Source organism: Alosa alosa, chromosome 6 (assembly GCF_017589495.1).
Source record: "Alosa alosa isolate M-15738 ecotype Scorff River chromosome 6, AALO_Geno_1.1, whole genome shotgun sequence".
Lineage (NCBI taxonomy): Eukaryota > Metazoa > Chordata > Actinopteri > Clupeiformes > Clupeidae > Alosa > Alosa alosa.
In genome coordinates, this window is record NC_063194.1 from 26,236,493 (window position 1) to 26,254,874 (window position 18,382).

At 42.9% G+C, this 18,382-nt stretch overlaps 1 protein-coding gene across 1 annotated transcript in view; it reads left to right on the forward strand.

The window, feature by feature from the left end:
• sdk1a (sidekick cell adhesion molecule 1a) overlaps positions 1–18,382 on the forward strand; it is a 251,414-nt gene that overhangs the window by 119,537 nt on the left and 113,495 nt on the right. The window contains exon 5 of the mRNA XM_048245387.1: positions 10,116–10,249. Coding sequence (XP_048101344.1) covers positions 10,116–10,249 — 134 coding nt within the window. The remainder of the gene's footprint in view (positions 1–10,115; positions 10,250–18,382) is intronic.

Below are 18,382 nucleotides of genomic sequence, written 5' to 3' on the forward strand. Positions count from 1 at the left end.
CATGGCGCTGATTTTTACTTTCTCAACCTGATCCCCTTGGCACTGCTCTGCCGGTAAGAGCACTCTGCCATGACAAGCGCAGAAACCTGATCCAACCTATTTGGTGCCAGAGGGGCCATTGCTCCAGCTTCACAGACTCCTAAGTGGAGCCACACCCGGGCTTTGAGCCTCCGCTAGGCTACAGAGAAGGACTTCTGAGCTCACCTGTGTCAGTGCCAGGGCTACTCCCCCAACTGAAGGGCTGGAATTTGTACCTGTTGGCTAACATAAAGAAGGTGAATGTTGCTTTTTTCTGTGGTTTGAAAAGTGGAAGGATTGTGTCATTAATTTGCTTGTAGCTGTCGTCCATCTTCCTTTGAGTGCCTATCCATTTCACCTCCCATCAGAACTATTTAGAGTTAATGACAGTGTTTGATGCAGCATTATATCTCAAGCGAAGGAAATTGTGTATAACCTCCCTAGAAATGTTTATTTCATGGCTGTTTTATTGCGGTGCTCCAACAAAGAATGAATTCAGCTGGGACTCGCTTACCCCTAAAGGGAGGTGCATAGCACCGTGCTGCCCTTGTAAAGAGTTAATTTATCTCCCACACTCGTTATGCAGCTGTGAGGCAAAGCAAGTTTTTTTTACACAGTCCAGTGGACGTACGTGCCGATGATAAAGTGTGTTGAGCTCGTACACCGTGAGAGGGGTGAGCTATTGGGGTTATCTGTGCGTGTACATCTCTGGCCACAAATCCTGGGCAACGTTCATCGCCAGGAAAGAGGGAGAGCCGGAGACTATGGCTACTAATGGATATTAAGAGAGCAGGGGGGATAAAAAACACACAAATGTGGGGGAGGAGATGTTTTTGTCTGTTTATTTATTTATTTATGACCCTGTTGTCATGGCACGCCCATGACTGATTATGTGCTCGGTGCCCCTTTGCTGCTCTGAACTGTGGGTGTGAGGAAGTCCGCTGGCGTGCCGCACATAACAATGGCAGAGCTACAGCAGTCGCATGGTATGTTTGTGTGTGTGTGTGTGTGTGTGTGTGTGTGCTCCTCTGCATTGCTCAGTTCACACAGCAGTGGTGCACTACTTAATGCAGACCAACCTTGGTATTAAACAGTACCTTAGAAGCTTATAGCATTCTTATCAATAATCCAGCATCCTTCTTTCTGTGAGATCCTCAAACTATCCAGTCTCCCCACCATGCTGTGAAAAAAGAAAAGGAAGAAAGGAAAGGAAGAAAGAAAAAAAAGCAAAGAAAAGAGAAAAATATGAAACAATTGTACCACAGGAGAGGAAGACATTTTTCAGAACTCAAGGAAGTGGTAGGGTCAGAAGGTTAAGGATTTCTCTTGTCTAGCATTACACTTCTGTTTTAGGAACATGAACTCACACCTCAGAGGTCACACTTTATAAGTTGCCTTGCTGGTTGGCTCATGTCTTCTGCTTAGACACACCTTGCGTTTTTGTTTGTCAAAGTATGGGAAAGATTAACTCTGTGTGTGTGTGCCTCTGTCTATGTCTGTGTACAGTACAGGCCAACAATTTGGACACACCTTCTCATTTCAATGCGTTTTCTTTATTTTCATGACTATTTACATCGTAGATTCTCACTGAAGGCATCAAAACTATGAATGAATGCAAAGTTATTTGGCCCACAGATGAATATTTGTGAAGTTACGGCTTGCTGAATATGGTATTAAATAAAAAATAAAAAAAACTACTTTGAAGAAACTAGAATATAAGACATGTTTTCAGTTATTTCACACTTTTTTGTTAAGTACATAATTCCACATGTGTTCATTAATAGTTTTGATGAATCTACAATGTAAATAGTCATGAAAATAAAGGAAACGCATTGAATGAGAAGTTGTGTCCAAACTTTTGGCCTGTACTGTATGTGTCCCAGTGTGTTTTTGTGTGTGTGTTTTGTGTGTCTGGCAAAAGTGCCTGACTCAGGATCAAACTTGTGGGTTGCAGGAATCCACCTTTGCCTGCCCAGGCCATGCAGACAAGTCCACGGGCAGAATGACATTTGAGGCTTTTGCACAGCAAACGGCCCTGACCTCGCCCTTTTTCACTTTCAGGCAAGACTGGTGCAGCCCCTCTAGGCTTGGAAATGTCACACAGGTGTCTTCTAGTGCCGATGGCTACACTTCTCTAAACCTACTTTTTTTTTTTTTTTGGGTGGGGGTCATACTACGGTAATGAGTTATAGTTTCACTATCATTTAGTTATGTTGCTTCACAGATGGGTATTACAGTGAGCCCTTCTCTGAACAGGACTAACTTTGACTAACTTTGGATTTATTTTATCCTACTCTCCAACTTGAATGAATTGATTCTTATGCTAAAAATATATAATGACTAATATGAAATGAAAAATCAAAGTACATTTTTAATATTTTGGCATTTTAAATAGATGATTGATACATAATTTTCAAAAAGAACTCAGAAGGAACTTTCATAAAAATAAAGTATTGATAATACACCAATATTTAATAAAGACATTTGGGACACGCTATGAAATAGTGTAGAGGCCAGTCCCCTGATATAGTATCAGTGCTGTGTTCGTTGTGTGTAAAGCGTAATGATGAATCCCTTACATAAACAATCAAAGATCCTTTAGAGCCCTTTCTCAACCTTCTCTGATGCAACTAACAGGGGCATTATAACAGGGGCATAATAAGTCCCAACAGGGTAACCATTTGTGTTGGGATCTTGCTTCATCCCAAAGGGACATATTTTGCAATAATGACCAGCATACAATATATTATGCCGCTTATTATACGGCTACATGCTAAAATAAGAAAAGACACTTACTCAATATGTGACCCTCCATGTTGCTGTTGTGAGATATATGGGGATGTCAAATGTGTGCTAAAATGGGTCAATTTTACATTTTGGCATACATTCTCAGTATGATGTCTACTCATTCATATTGTGAATGAATTTTGCATAAATTCATACCTCATACCTTTTAAACATGCTTTTGTTGAGACTGCATTCATACCGGTGTCATGCTAGCGTCACCTTTCAGTTAACCCTTAAAGGAGTACCGTCACACCCCGGTGTGACGGGAATGTTGGGAAATTAACGTTCTAAAGAATATCTGGGTTCATTGAATTCAACCAGAGCCTTATACTGTAGATAGCCCGTTGTTTTATTGTTTTAATGTCTATAACTTAATTTGGAAAAATTGACCCCTGCACATATGTTATTTTAAATTATTTTGTTACTGTTTTCAAACATACAGTATGGGAGGTCCATTCAAAGTCAGTGGAACTTTCTGCAGAGCTGTATTAGGTCATTATAATCAATCATATTAGTGTTGCTAATGCCAAACTTGTACATTCACTGTTAGTATCACTTGCTTTGCTTCCATTGCCTATAGATTAATTAGGCCTATCGACCTATACCATATTGTGTCACTATCTTAATGTGATCATTTGATATTCAGTCTACGCTGGTGGAAGATCCCGCCAAAGATCTGTAAATAGGCTTATCAGTTTAGATGCTCTCATCATGTCCTTGTGAGTCACCTTTACATGTACTCTTCTGCACATTATGTCAGGTCACATAATGTTCATACCAGGGGTATTACTTGAGCTAATGTAGTCCATTCCACACTGCATACATACTGACATTCAGGTGATGCAGATGCATTGTGAAGTTAGAATCAAGTCAAACTCATGTCTATTTATTTAGTGCACATTAAAGGAGCTGTGTGGAACTCTGTTGCAGCCATACAGCAGTCTTCCATTGACTTCCATTACATGTAATACAGTGGCCACACATGGTACAACTTAGCATTATAAGACAGCCTTCCCAGCACTAGGTGGTTTGCATGCTATCTACAGAGGATTTAGGTTTAGATCATGAATAAAAGGAATACGAGTTTAAATGTAGATTAAAAGAAGTAATGTGATAGGGGGAGACGAGGCACCCTCCAAACGACCCAGAAAGTGTTGTAGAACCATCAGAACGACTCTCAACCTGCATAATTAAGGTCATTTTTGCTAAAATTGTTGCATAGTGCTTCTTTAATGACCATAGTTTGTAAATATTGAGTATTTAGTCAAAATCTTAGAATTCCTTGAGTGCAGTAATTTCCTCTACCCCAGAGGTGAGGCGTTTAATTAAAGAACAGAAAAAAAACTGCCCTGATGTGGTGCTGTTTGTTCTGCCTCTGGCTAGTGTCCTGTCTCTGTAGGTTTTTGAACATTCTAAGTTCCGCAACAATTGAAGGTTCTAAAATTCTATGTTGAATTCAATGAACCCAGATATTCTTTAGAACGTTCATTTCTCAACATTCCCGTCACACCGGTGTGACGGTACTCCTTTAAGGGTTAAACAGAACGGAAGCTTAGATATTCCATAGTTGTAGTTACAGTACACACTTCAGTGCTTCAAGTGCACTCGACACATTCACAATGTGCTAGTGGAAGTCCAGTCGGGCTGATGTGACAATCCAGTCAGAGCCGGGTGATAGCTGATGAGACCTAGGTGAGGCTGATGCATGTTTGGCAACTCCACCCCCCTCTACCACACACAATGTCAGAGAGACAGAATATAATTATGGAGAGCACAGCCTGATGCACTGATTGTTCTAATGACAAATGAATCTAAATGATAGTCAAAATAGTTAGGGAAAAAGATAAGTATGCTTTCAAAAATCAGAAAAGTATATTTGCATTTTTTAAACCCTGATTATAAATAGATGAATTAATTGTCTTCTCTCAGTAAAACTGTCATATAAAAGCAGCCATGCAATCAGTCTAATATGGTATTATCAGTTTTTCATCTGAACTGCATTGGAAGTGACCTTCCTGCATCAGTTCGCAGAATGAAAAATTACACATTTGTATTATGATGAATCTGTCCAAATTAATTTGTGAACTTTGTTTACGCACTGACAGTTGCACTAAAGCAGCTTGTGGCAGTGTCCAAATGTTAAATTACCTGTCCACTAAATGCATTCTGTATTTACTTGGTCACAAGAGCGGCTGAACATTCTCACACTCTCCACTTAATTCAGTTTCTCAGATTGAGCATTCAGTAGATAGATTATGCGGGCTAAATGAGAACAGGTACGTAGGTGATATGACACCCACCCTTCCCCAGCATCCTGAGTGTCTCCCTGCCCACAGTCTCCCATTGTCATTTGACATAAGGCATTTCTTCATTTTACTGTAGAGGACATTGGCTCCAAAAGCATCATTAAAAGTAACCCCTGACAATGAGCATCATCAATCAAACCATACTGACAGACAAATCCACACAGCTGGACCCCCTTGCAAAGCCATTGCAGAGCAGAGAGTTCGCTGACATTTTAATTACTTTGTCATACATTGCAGGGCCACTAAGCCTGGTTTTGAGAGTGTAATCTCTAGCAGTAAATGAAAACAAATATTCTCTGAACCTCACCCCCAACGCGCACACACACACACTTCATTCTGAGTGCAGGGACGCGTGGTGTTGATTAATGTAATATCTCTGGAGCTGTTGTCCGACGCCTGCGAGGATTACACATTGAGGCCCTCTAGGCAGCGCTTGCATTTCTGAGCATTATGGACTTTCATAATGTTTAATGTCCCCAGGTGGGATTGCCCCCACCCCCACACACACACACACACACACACACCTTACTCATAATAAACTGCATACAAATGGGCCTCTCCAGCTGCACCAAGCAAACAGGGTAAATGCTCCCCCATCGCCCCTCATATAAGGTGTGATTTATTTGAAACCCAAAGCCTGGCTTCAAAACATGTTTTCAATAAGCTCTCTGTTTTTTTTTCTTGTTCTGTTTTAGTCCAATATCATAATGTAATATTGATACAAATATTGATGTTTTAGCGTTGGATTACCATCAAAGTCCACTTTGTGTCTAATGTTTGCCCTGAGAGGATGGATGATAGTGGACATCATAACGAGGCGTCCTGAGGCAATGGATTTCAGGGGTGGCCTTGTCCACACCCCAGCCCTCCCCCACACACACACACATACACAAACATACACACCAACAACCCCCACACACACACACACACACACACACACACACACACACACATACCCCACCATTCCCCTTTGTCCATCAGTCCATACTCTCTTTGAATATTTAGATTACCTGTGTTTCGATGGCACCTCTCCTAAGTGGATTAACATTTCACGTCGGGTCCCAGGAGCTGCATGCGTAATAACTCTTGGGTGGAAATCAAAGGCCTAGTGGGTCCTGGGGGATGGAACACAAGGCTGGCCATTATCTCTCCCACCGCTGTCTTGTTTACCCAGCCTCCGGCACAGGCCATTCATCTGGGGGATTGAAATGGAATCCAAACTAGCTCAACTAATCATAAAATCACCTCATATGCAGCTTACATCGATTCTTCCTCCTCCAGGTAAAAAACTACCTTCTCTGTCAGGTAAAAACTACCTTCTCTGTGGTGCAGTGACAAAAAAACACCCCTTGGCAATGCAACACAGAGAGCAGTAAGTAGAGTGCAGGCACTCTCTCTCTCTCTCTTTCTTTCTCTCTCTCTCTCTCTCTCTCTCTCTCTCAAACTCAAACACACACACACAGACACACCTTTGCTATTAAGGCTGTTAAATCATTATAAGAGTTAGCTGTTTATATATACATCAATTTGGAGGCTTGCCAAGCCATTCTGGCCCCTGAATATTTATTAATTAAAAGTCCATCAAGGTAGGCCGCGCTGACCTTTGCGGAGATGCCGGTGACATCTGTGAAGGGTGCCTTTATTTCCCCGACGCAGAGCCCACCCCACCCTGCCATCTCGTGCACGCCTCGCCTGACTGCGTCTCAAACCAGGTGTCAAGAGTGCGGATGGGAGTGTAATGCATCCTCATCAGCCGTCCACCAGACGCCATCCCTCAGCCTCCGCACGGCGGCGGCAGCTGTGTCGGGCCCCCTCACACCAACACCACCCCCACTGCACCTCATCCCACCCCCCAATCCCTGGGCTTTTGATGGATCTCTTTATGTTAATCCGCACTTAATCATGAAATAGGAAAAGGGGTAAGCAGACTTGAAGCGAACTTTAATTACAGGCCTGGTGTTGTTTGGCTGAAAAGAAAAAGAAATTGAAAAAAGGAAAATTGAAAGAGCAGGGTTTTGTGTGTGTGTGTGTTTGCGTCTTTTTTGTTTGTTTGTTGAGAAATGTGACTTGTCCTGGAACTTGCAGTGTTTATTGGGTTGGGGGGTGGGGGGTGGGGGTGGGGGGTCAGTATTGTGATTCAGCCATTTCTTTACCTTCCCTACATTTTAGGTAAAAAGCACTAACCACAGGTAATAACCATGATTTGATTTGAATTGCACATCACTGGTTTGAAAAGCGACTCCTGGATGCCTCGTGCGTAGCTCTCCCTAGTTCCACTCCAGGCACCAGGCAAAGCCGAGAGGCGAGGCGGGCACACTGATGTGGAATTGAGGATGTCATCAATTAATCACGAAGAGACAAAAGAGAGTGTGTGCCGTTTGAGAGAGAGAGCAAGTCTATTCTGTGATGAGTGGCTGCTACTGTAGAAGATAGGCACAGCTCGGCCCCCTTTCATCTCGCTCAAAAAACTAAAAACGGCGAAAAAGAAAAAGGTAAAACAGTCTAACTCAGCCCACATAAAGATGTGTGCAGGGGCGCAGGAGGCACGGGGGACGTGGGGGATATGTCCCCCGCAGTGCTGAAGAGACTGCACGGGGGACGTGGGGGATGTGTCTCCCGCAGTGCTGAAGAGACTGCCGCCGCCCCCCTCAAGTATAATAAATAATAACCTATAGGATTTGCGCTAACTATGTAAAACTCCCCATTAACAGCATCACATCACTAACCACAGTCATCTACAGTGTAAGACTGCACAATCTCATATTCACTCTGTTGGATATCTGAAGCCAGTTTGTCCTAACAACCATTATAAAATAATTCAGGCTACTTGCTTAGCGTAAATCCTCAAATTATGGCTGGGGTCTTTTGCAAAGCACAGCATCTTTATTTGAGGCAAGCTGGTAGGCTATTCGAGGCAGGCTTTTTTCATTTCTAACCTGCATTTAACCCAATCCGTGAATTAGTGAAACACAGCACACAGTGAAGTGAAGCACACACTAATCCCGGCGCAGTTAGCTGCCTGCAAACACAGCGGCGCTCGGGGAGCAGTGAGGGGTTAGGTGCCTTGCTCAAGGGCACTTCAGCCGTGGCCCACTGGTCGAGGCTCGAACCGGCAACCCTCCGGTTACAAGTCCAGAGTGCTAACCAGTGGGCCACGGCTGCCCCTAGCCTAGTCTCCTGCTCAACATGACATTAGCTGTTATGTTTATTGATAACAAACTCAACTAGCCTACTGATCAACTCGTTTTCACTACTAGCCTAACTATAAAATACAAGTCTATACCCAACGTTTTTGTTCTAAGACATTTATTTCAAACACAATTTCAAGACACAAATTGGATACATCAGTTACCTTGGTGCATACATCCCAGAGAGCAGGCTACCTCACCCCAGTAGCGTTCTTACGCATTCAGTGGTAAACAAGCTGAGAATTTAGCAGTGTCACGTCTGCCTGTCACAGATGTGGGGAGCTCTTTGAAGCTTGGGATAATGTGGTACAGTTACTACAGTAACAGTATTTTATTTTTATTTTATAAATGCTTTGTTTAAATGCTGTTGGAACAAATAGTAGTTGATTATAAAGTCAACTTTCTGTTGCAATTTTCTGTGTGTTCTGGTCTGGTAACCTGTTAAGCCAATATGTTCTAACGTTGCATATTAACTGCAAACACATAGTGGAGAGTTGATTTGGTTTATACCAGACAATTTAAGTATAGGCCTAACTAGGCTATTTGATCATGTAGTCTATGTTTGGATCATAGGCATGATGATTCATTCATGGCTTCATAAAATATCAACATCCCATGTTGATTTTAGAGTATTCTACCATTGGCCCAAATAGTGTGAAATAAATCTAAAATAAATAAATAAAAGTAGAATTGCCCATAGCAAGAAGCTGGTCTGAGGGCAGATCTGGCGTTGTGCTCATCTCACAGTTTTGACCATTTTTATCAAAAAATATTTTGAAAACAATCAATGGTATTATCTTAATATTCTGGCAAGTTTATGGTCAAAAGTGGGCCAGAGGTGGCGATCCGATATCTGGAAATCTGATCTCACTATGGGTTTGTGTTCACAATTTGGTCCCCCTCACTTTCAAAATATCTCCTGCGCCCCTGATGTGGGGTATCAAAGACAACGTTGAATACAGTGATGAGCTCCAGGCCCTAAATTAGATGGCAATTTCCCCATGACGATTAGCTTCCGAACCAGTTTTTGCTTTGAGTTCTTTTTTTATGTTACAGAGCCAAGCAAACAAATTGTCATTAGAGGGTTAAGCTGCTTCTCCTTGGGAATGAATTGTGCCAGTATATGTACAGAGTACTGTACAGTATGGAATATTCTCATATATCAGAAACATCTCATACAACACACTGTCAACACTGCACCACCACATACTAGTTACAGCAACTCACTTGATTTACTTCACTTTGCTTTTCCCCGGAAAACTAGCAGCATGGACCAACATAAAAAATCCTCCTGAACCTGGCACCAAGCATGAGCTTCTGCATATCTCTAACATTTTCCTCACACATTTTACCTCCAGGGTTTTTTTTTTTTGTTATAGTCCTGACCTCTGGCTAAATCACTGTTTGTAAGCTTGGAGCAAGTAGTGCTAGTGGGAACAAACAAATAGTTTTCCGTTTGAGGTAAAGGGTGAAGCCAGCCGCCGATTCCTCGCCACTGACAAATTGAGAGATCTGGTGCATTTTGAATCTGCCCAGTCCCCATGAAATGCCTGCGCAGTCAGGGATGCCCTCTTAAACCCAATACCCAATCACACGGCAGGGGAGAGAGGCAGGGAGAGAGGTGATGTTTGTGGCATGCATGAACTGCTCTCTGTTCCTACTGAATGCAGGATTGGTTCATTTCTCTCTCTCTGTCTATCTCTCTTTTTCTGTTTTAACAGAAATCAATCTCGGGGGCTGGGTTAATCACCAATAATGTTTCAGCAGTGACTTATTCTCTTCTCCTCTCATTCTCCCCCTCATCCTTCCCCAACAGAGCCATAACCCTGGAGAATCAGCTCGTGGTCCTAGCCACAGCCGCAGCCGATACGGGGAGTTACTACGTCCAGGCCGTTAATGAGAAAAACGGCGAAAACAAGACGAGCCCATCCATTTACCTGACAGTAGCAGGTAAGGCTACAGGCAGGAGCTGGCTGCACTGCTCTCATTACCCATGCAGATGCCATTACTTCATTCCCGTAGGCATGCTAGACACAGACAGTGGTGTTCTCACCTGACAGACATTGTGAGCATATCCACATACAGTGTAGGCCAGCCCTACTAGAGCCCTGTGTTAGCTCTAGTGCCAATATCTTCCACCTACATTACTCATCACTACATCCATAGCAAGCAGAGGCATAGCAAGGCTCTATATTTTTGTGTACAAAAGCCACAGAAGCTGGAAGGGACAGGGACTGTCTGTGAGGTTTGGAAAGACAAAGGCCTGCTGTTTCACTTGGATCTGACCAGTTCTTCTCCCTTTTCCCCAGTTTGGATGTTGTGTGTGAGTGGGTCCCCAGAAAATGTGTTCTGGATAGATTGCATTAGATGATGGTGTACTGACTTGCATCCTCATCTCTCTTGTATTATACTGACTGCTCTTGACTGTTGGCACACCTTGGGCAAAGTGAGTGCCAGGATGTCTCTTTCTAGCCAGAACAGCCTGTACAGACAAGTCTCCATGATTGCACAAAGCATGAACAAAGGCCAGTCACAGTAATTAATACCAAAAAGGCCTGTCGATAATCTGGGAATGCTTTTATAGTGACGTGGCTGTGCTGTGGAGCGTAATTCAGTGAACATAAAGAACCTTGAAGATCAAACTTCCAGAAGATAAATGCAGAGTTTCTTGAGAAAGTGTGCCTCAGTCGGTTGTGTGCATGGATTGTTTAAATGGGAATGAGTTTTTAATATCCAAATGAATGGGTCTTATTTAGTTTTAGCAAAATGAAAGGCTTTTAAGAGGAGTCTGGGTATTGATTTCCTTTTCCCTTTTGAGACCACATGATTTCACACTATCACATCAAATGATGAGTATTGAGTTGTTGAACAGAATACAGGGACAGGGCTATCGTGTTCATCTTAATGAGTTTGGTTGTGTGTGTGTGTGTGTGTGTGTGTGTGTGTGTGTGTGTGTGTGTGTGTGTGTGTGTGTGTGTGCGTGCGTGCGTATGTGTGCATGCATCCTTTCATGTGTTTAAAAAACATATATTATTATAAAGTGTGTGTCTGTGTGTGTGTGTGTGTGTGTTTGTTTGTGTGCGTGCATCCTTTCATATGTGAAAAAAACATGCATACATTACTATACGTGTTTGTGTAGGTGTGTGTGTGGATGTTGGTGTGCACTTGTATCCTTTCATGTGTGTAAGTGCGCACACACAGTACAAGTCCTGTAAATATCTGTGTTTGTGCACATGCATCCCCTCATGTGTTTAAGTACAAACATACAGTGCGTTCCTGTGTTGTGTGTGTCTGTGTTTGTGCAGGCACATGTTTAATAATAATAATAATAATAATAATAATAATAATAATACATTTTAGGACACCCAAGGTCGCTTTACAGATAAAACAAATAGAAGGAAAAAAAAAAAAATATATATATATATCAAAAAAGGAGAAAAATATATATAGTCCATTAGGCCATATCACAGTCCATAGGCTAGTCTGAAGAGATACGTTTTCAGTTCCTTTTTAAACTGGGCAGTGGATTCACACTGCCTGATGTTGTTTGGAAGTGAGTTCCATAGCTTTGGGGCTGTGTGGGAGAACGCTCTCTCTCCCATGGTGCTGAGGTTCATCTTGGGCACCTTGAGCAGACCAGCTGATGAGGATCGCAGTGAGCGGGAAGGGGTGGAGCTCTCTAAGAGGTTGGTTATATAATTGGGAGCAAGGTTATGCAGGGCCTTATATGTCAACAGTAAGATCTTAAACTGGACTCTCTGGGTAACTGGTAACCAGTGTAGCTGCAACAGTACAGGTGTTATGTGGCCTTTGGACTTTGTGCCTGTTACTATCCTGGCTGCAGAGTTCTGGATTATTTGTAGGTGGTGGAGTGATTTCTGTGGAATGCCAGAGAAGATGGAATTGCAGTAATCAATGCGGGATGTAACATAGGCGTTTACAAGTACTTCTGCACTCTGCTGACTGAGGGAGGGGCACAGTCTTGCGATGTTGCACAGATGGAAAAAGGTGTTGCGAGACACACTGTTAATATGGGCAGTGAATGAAAGTGTGCTGTCTAGTATAACACCAAGACTCTTCACCTTGGTGGAGCAGGCAATGTTGGAGCCATCTATAGATAGGGAAAGTCTGTTTTCCATCTTTGCCAGCGTTGTTTTTGAGCCAACAACAAGTAATTCAGTCTTGTTACTGTTCAGTTTCAGGTAGTTGTTAGTCATCCACAGATTTGTATCATGCAGACAGGCAGTCATGAAAGCAGGAGGAAGGGAGGCAGTCGGTTTGGTGGACATATAAAGCTGGGTGTCATCAGCATAGCAGTGAAACTGAACACCATGTTGCCTCAGGATATTTCCCAGTGGGAGGAGGTAGATGATGAAGAGCAGGGGCCCCAGAACAGAGCCCTGTGGCACTCCCTTTGTGACAGCAGCACTCTCCGACTTGTGGTCCAAAATCTGGACAAGCTGTGTCCTGCCAGAGAGATAGGAGGTGAACCATTGATGAACACTGTCCTGCACTCCAATGCTGGTAAGACGCTCCAGAAGCAGCTGATGGGATATGGTGTCAAAAGCTGCACTCAGGTCAAGGAGGATTAGGATGGAAATGAGTCCAGCATCAGCTGTGCAGAGGAGGTCATTTGTTACCTTCTCCAAGGCAGTCTCTCTGCTGTGCTTTGGTCGAAATCCAGACTGAAATGGCTCAAACAGATCATTGTCCTTCAAAGGATCCTGGAGTTGAGATGCCACCACCCTCTCCATAATTTTTGAAATGAATGGTAAATTGGAGATGGGTCGGTAGTTGTTGAGGTCATCATGGTTCAGCCCAGGTTTTTTCAGGGTTGGTTTGACAATAGCAGTCTTCAATGAAGGAGGGATTTGACCAGTGATGAGCGAGGTGTTAATTATTGATGTTATCATTGAGATGATGGATGGTAGGCACATCTTGACCAGGCTTGTCGGAACAGGGTCCAACTGACAGGTGGAGGAGTTGCACTTGGTGAGTTGCACTCACTGAGTGCATTTATAGTAGGTGAGCCCAACTCAATCAAGGAGCATGGTTGTTTCAGCTTAGTAATGGAACACTCCAATTGTTGATGGATTGCCTCAATTTTTTGTGTGAAAAAAAGTTCAAGAAGGCTGAGCAGCTGCTCAACAGATGCATTCTGATAGATGGTACTATCAGGTGGCTTGAGGAGGCCATTCACAGTGGAAAAGAGAGCCCTGGTGTTTCCTTCTCCCTCATTGATGATCCTTGCATAGTATGAGCTCTTTGCAGCAGAGAGTGCTTTTTTGTACTGAAGAATGTGCTCCGAGTACATCCCTTGGTGGGCAGCAAGACCAGTCTTTTTTGATAGTCGCTCTAGGCGCCGACCCATTGACTTCATTTGGCGTAGTTCAGGAGTGAACCAAGGTGCGGAGTGCACAAACGAAACGGTCCGTGTCTTTAAGGGGGCAAGACTGTTGAGTGCTGCAGACATGCAGTTGTTGTAATTGCCAACCAGATCCACTACTGAAGCATTAGGAGAAGGGCAAGGATAAGAGGTAACTAGTGAAGTAAGTTCCTCTGGCACTACCTTTTTTATGTTACGATATGACATGACACGCTGAACTTTGGATTTCCTGATGGACAGATAGGTGTCAAATAGCACAACTTTGTGGTCTGATATGGGTAATTCAGCAGTACTGAAATTGGTAGGTGTTATACCAGAACAACATTTTTTATTGTTTATGTGCACAGTGCCCACCTGCATCTGTGTCCATACACAAGTTCAAGTATACTTGTATAGTATTCTCAGTATACTGCAGAATGTCTCTTTCACAGCAGCAATAGGCCTGAGCAGATTAATTTCCCTGCCCAGCGGAAAATTCCAATGGCATTAGAGGGGTAATTGTGCTGAACTGCGTGTTTCTTCATCATGGCACCCCCTTCAGCATTAATACTTCCCCATAACCACATGCAATCTAGAAAATACAACATCAATTACCCACGGCCTCCCTCACCACACAAACAGCACAACACTCATTTGTGGCGGCCGTGGCCCACTGGTTAGCACTCTGGACTTGTAACCGGAGGGTTGCCGGTTCGAGCCCCGACCAGTGGGCCGCGGTTGAAGTGCCCTTGAGCAAGGCACCTAACCCCTCACTGCTCCCCGAGCGCCGCAGTTAAAGCAGGCAGCTCACTGTGCCGGGATTAGTGTGTGGTTCACCTCACTGGGTGTTCACTGTGTGCTGTTTGTGTTTCACTAATTCACCGATTGGGTTAAATGCAGAGACCAAATTTTCCTCACGGGATCAAAAAAGTGTATATACTATACTAGTCATGCAGTGGAGGACAGCAGGATGCACCATGTACTGTCATATACCAGGGTTGTGCACAATCCGAATTGCAATTCTGCTTCCTGTTTGCTACCTCAATTAAAATGCAAGTGAAATTCAAGAACTGAATTGGAATTTAAGAGACAGTTTCAATTCAATTCTGGAATCACAAGCCTGTCATATACAGAACTGACCTGGGAACATCCTGTACAGCTGTATTGAATGTCAAGATTTGCAGTTAGCTATCAGGCTCCTTTGAGTAAGAGCTTTACCATCATGGAGTTAGGTCCTGTCACTGATCTCATCCTCCATATTTACTCAGCTCTCTCCTGCTCTCAGGACATGTTACTGACCGTCTATTTCTTTGGGCTTTTTCCTGTCTTCTGCAAACTTTTTTTCCAGGCGATCTAGCTGGCCAATCACCGTTGAGTTATTGTTAGCGGGCCGAGGCGGTTTGTCAGATGTGACAGGGCATCTTATTTGGAGCCGTGTCCCCCGGGCTCCGAGCACTTCCAGTTCCATTATCACTCACCACACCCGCCGCAAAGGTCATCCCAGTTAAGAAAGGTTGCCAAGGTGGCCCTTGATTAAGACTGATAACTCTGCAGAAAATGAAAGGGGGGGCGGTGGGTTATGGAAGGTGCTGCTGCTGCTGTTGCTGCTGTTGCTGCTGCTGCTGCTGCTGGAGGCACATAATGAGCAGAGACAAGAGAGAAGATGGCTGGCCTAACTCAAACTTTTTTTTTATCGTGGCTCCGAGGCAGGGGCTGTCAAAAAGAGACGTCTTCTGCTGTTTGTGATGTATTGGTCTGTGTTTCTCTTTGAAATGTGAGGATATAGGCTCTTGATTAGGGCCATTTGTTTAAATGGGAGTGCGCCGTGGTATTCTCTGGCAAGGCGCAGTGTTTGCAGCAGTTGGAGGGGGCTCCTGATTTATTTGAAGGGAAATAGGCTTCGACTAACCAGCTCAGTCATTATTTGCCGTTACTAATGATATCATTTAGGAGCAAGCGTGTTTGGGGGTTCTGTTTCATTCGGCTGGGCTGAAATCATCCTCTTGCATTTTAAAATACTGCAGGCACTTTGAGGGATGTATATGCTCTTTTCTCGTTCTCCCCAAGGCAACAGAGGATGCTCACATTTTCTTACATTTGTTTTTCTTTTCTCCTCCCTCGTTTTTTTTCTCTGCTGACATTTGTCGTTCCATAATGCTAGTAGGATGGAGATGGAGTGGCTTCCGGCACATTTTGGAGGCGAGCTAAGGAAATACTACTTCAATGAAAGCCACACACATTAGTGAGAAATTGATTTACCATACACCTGGGTGACATGGTGACTTGAAATATAACACTTTAATCCATACCTAATGAATTCAGGCAAACTATTGTAGTACATTAATTTAAAAATGATTACCCCCATGAAAAATGCAGTCTAGAGAAATTGTAGAAAGCAGTGACCCTCCCTTTGTGGTTCTCTGTCTGGTTCTCTAACGTTTTTCTTTCCACTGTCTGATAGAGAGACGTAAGGGGAGATAAGATCTGTTTTCTTGTCACAGCTGATTTTTGTGAACTCATCATATGCGTCCCACTCAACATGCAGCACCGTTCTCTAGTTCTGGTTTTGTTTCGACTTTGCTAATCAGACCTTATCAGAATGGGTCGGTGGGCTTTTGGTTTGTCGGAAGATTGTATATCACAAATATAGATGGAAAAAAGTATGAAGTGTAGAAGCATGGTGATATGTCGCCTATGAAAAATTAATGTGGTGCTTTCATTGCCTGCTGGAACCTGGAATCTCTGAAGATTTATTTTTTGCGCTTATTGTATACCTCCTTACATAATGTTTAAAAAGCTGTATAACATGGTATGGATTCTAATGCAACAGATCAGCTTTGAAAAATTTGATCTTATCCCTCACCTACTCCCTATTGGAAATGCTCACTGTTTATGTTATTACTGTAGGGGGGTAGGAGTACATTGCAATACACAGAGGTAAACAGTACACCTTCAGTTCCCATTTGCAAGTCAACAATTTATTCTTACTTATTTTCTGTTGGTACCCTCTGAATTTTAGGATCCACTAAAGAAGTTTCCTTATTTTAGCTCTTCTCTCAGGGAAAATGTTTGAGAACTTTTTATCAAGTAAAAAAAAACCATCTCATTTTCACAGTCCACAAATTAAATATTTTTAAATTTGACGAGTACTGTTTTAGAGTAAATATAATGATTGTTTTATTAAATGAGTGGGCTAAAGGAATACTGTGTTTGTCTATGTCACTCAATGAAGACTATAAAAACATTGGGAATTGTGTGCATTAAGCTTCTGAATGGTTTGTATACTGCTCTTAGATGCTTTGGGCATATGCCAGAGTATTAGAACACCTGTCTTTGTATAGTGTTTAGGATGTGTTACCTGTGTTAATGATAAACAATTATCCATTCACCTCCAATTTCCAATCAAGTGTGATTGAGCATTCGGCACATCAGGGTAAGAGCTTATTTTGATGATCATGGTGCATCTGGAGTTGAAAAGGGAACATACAGTACAAGGCAAAAGTAAGACAATGTTGCTATATGAGGCCCAACTGGACCGGTTGTCCATTTGTCCATTTGTCCAGTAAACCTACTGCTGGTGAGGGACCTGTTGGACAAGAAGGGAAGCTCCTTCTCATCTGTGCCGCTGTCCAGCTGTGTTTGTGGAATGTCAGTGACTCAGTGGAATGTCAGTGACTCAGTGGAGTGTCAGGTCCTGGGTCACTCGGGGCTCCACTGCAGCCCTGGGTCCAGGAACATGAGGAGCGTTAGCCAGAGAGGAGTGAGAGGGTGACAAGCACACTCTGTGGAATGTTTTGAGGATTGTGTCGTTAGGATTTAATGAACATGGCCATCAATTTTTATTATGCTCTTGCTGCTGGCAGATTACAGTCAAACAAAAGATGGTTTCCGGTGCCCAAAGCAGACCCAGAGGGCTAAAGATGATTAAAGCATGGGCTGTTTGTTTATTTATTTATTTATTTATTTATTTATTTATTTATTTATTTATTCTTCTTGCTGTCTTGTTTCTGACTGTTGTTGTTATCAATGCTGGTAACCCTGCTGGGTCTTCTCCTTGGCCCCTTCCCTCATTTGATTTTCATCAGGGGTGTGAAATTAGCTCGTATGTTATAGTGAGAGTCTCATCCCTGACACTCCACCACTGCATTTAATTGGCTATATCTTAAACAAATAGGTCTCCTGGGGGATTGTGTTTAGCTTGTAATATCTTAGATCCGATAACTTGTCACCTGTAATTTGGACAGAGATTGATAAGAAGCGGCAGCCGGTGATTTGGCCAGGCTGCACTACCCGTGCCCCTGGAAAATCTTGTTTCTTCTCCTTGCCGCCTAGTCTCTGCCAGGCAGTCACATCCTGTGTCTTTTGAGCGTACCTGACAGATAAATAATAAGCTGTCTGTCAGTTCTCAAGATAGTAGATGTTTATAGGTTTAGCGGTACTCTGAACCTTTTAAGATGATAACACACTCAATTACCGAGGACCAAATCACAAATCTGTTATCACGCCAGCACTGGCTGCCTCTTTCTTGTTCTTAGGCTTATCCAATGACATTGTCATTATAACAGTTTGCATAGGGTAATGGTGAAGATTGACTAAAATATTACCCTCAGTTTGAGGGAAAAGGGGTTCATATGTATACCTAAATATTGTTTTAGCACTCTCTTGTCATGAGCCATATCTTTAAATGTGTAAAGTGTGCCATATCTTTAAATGTATAG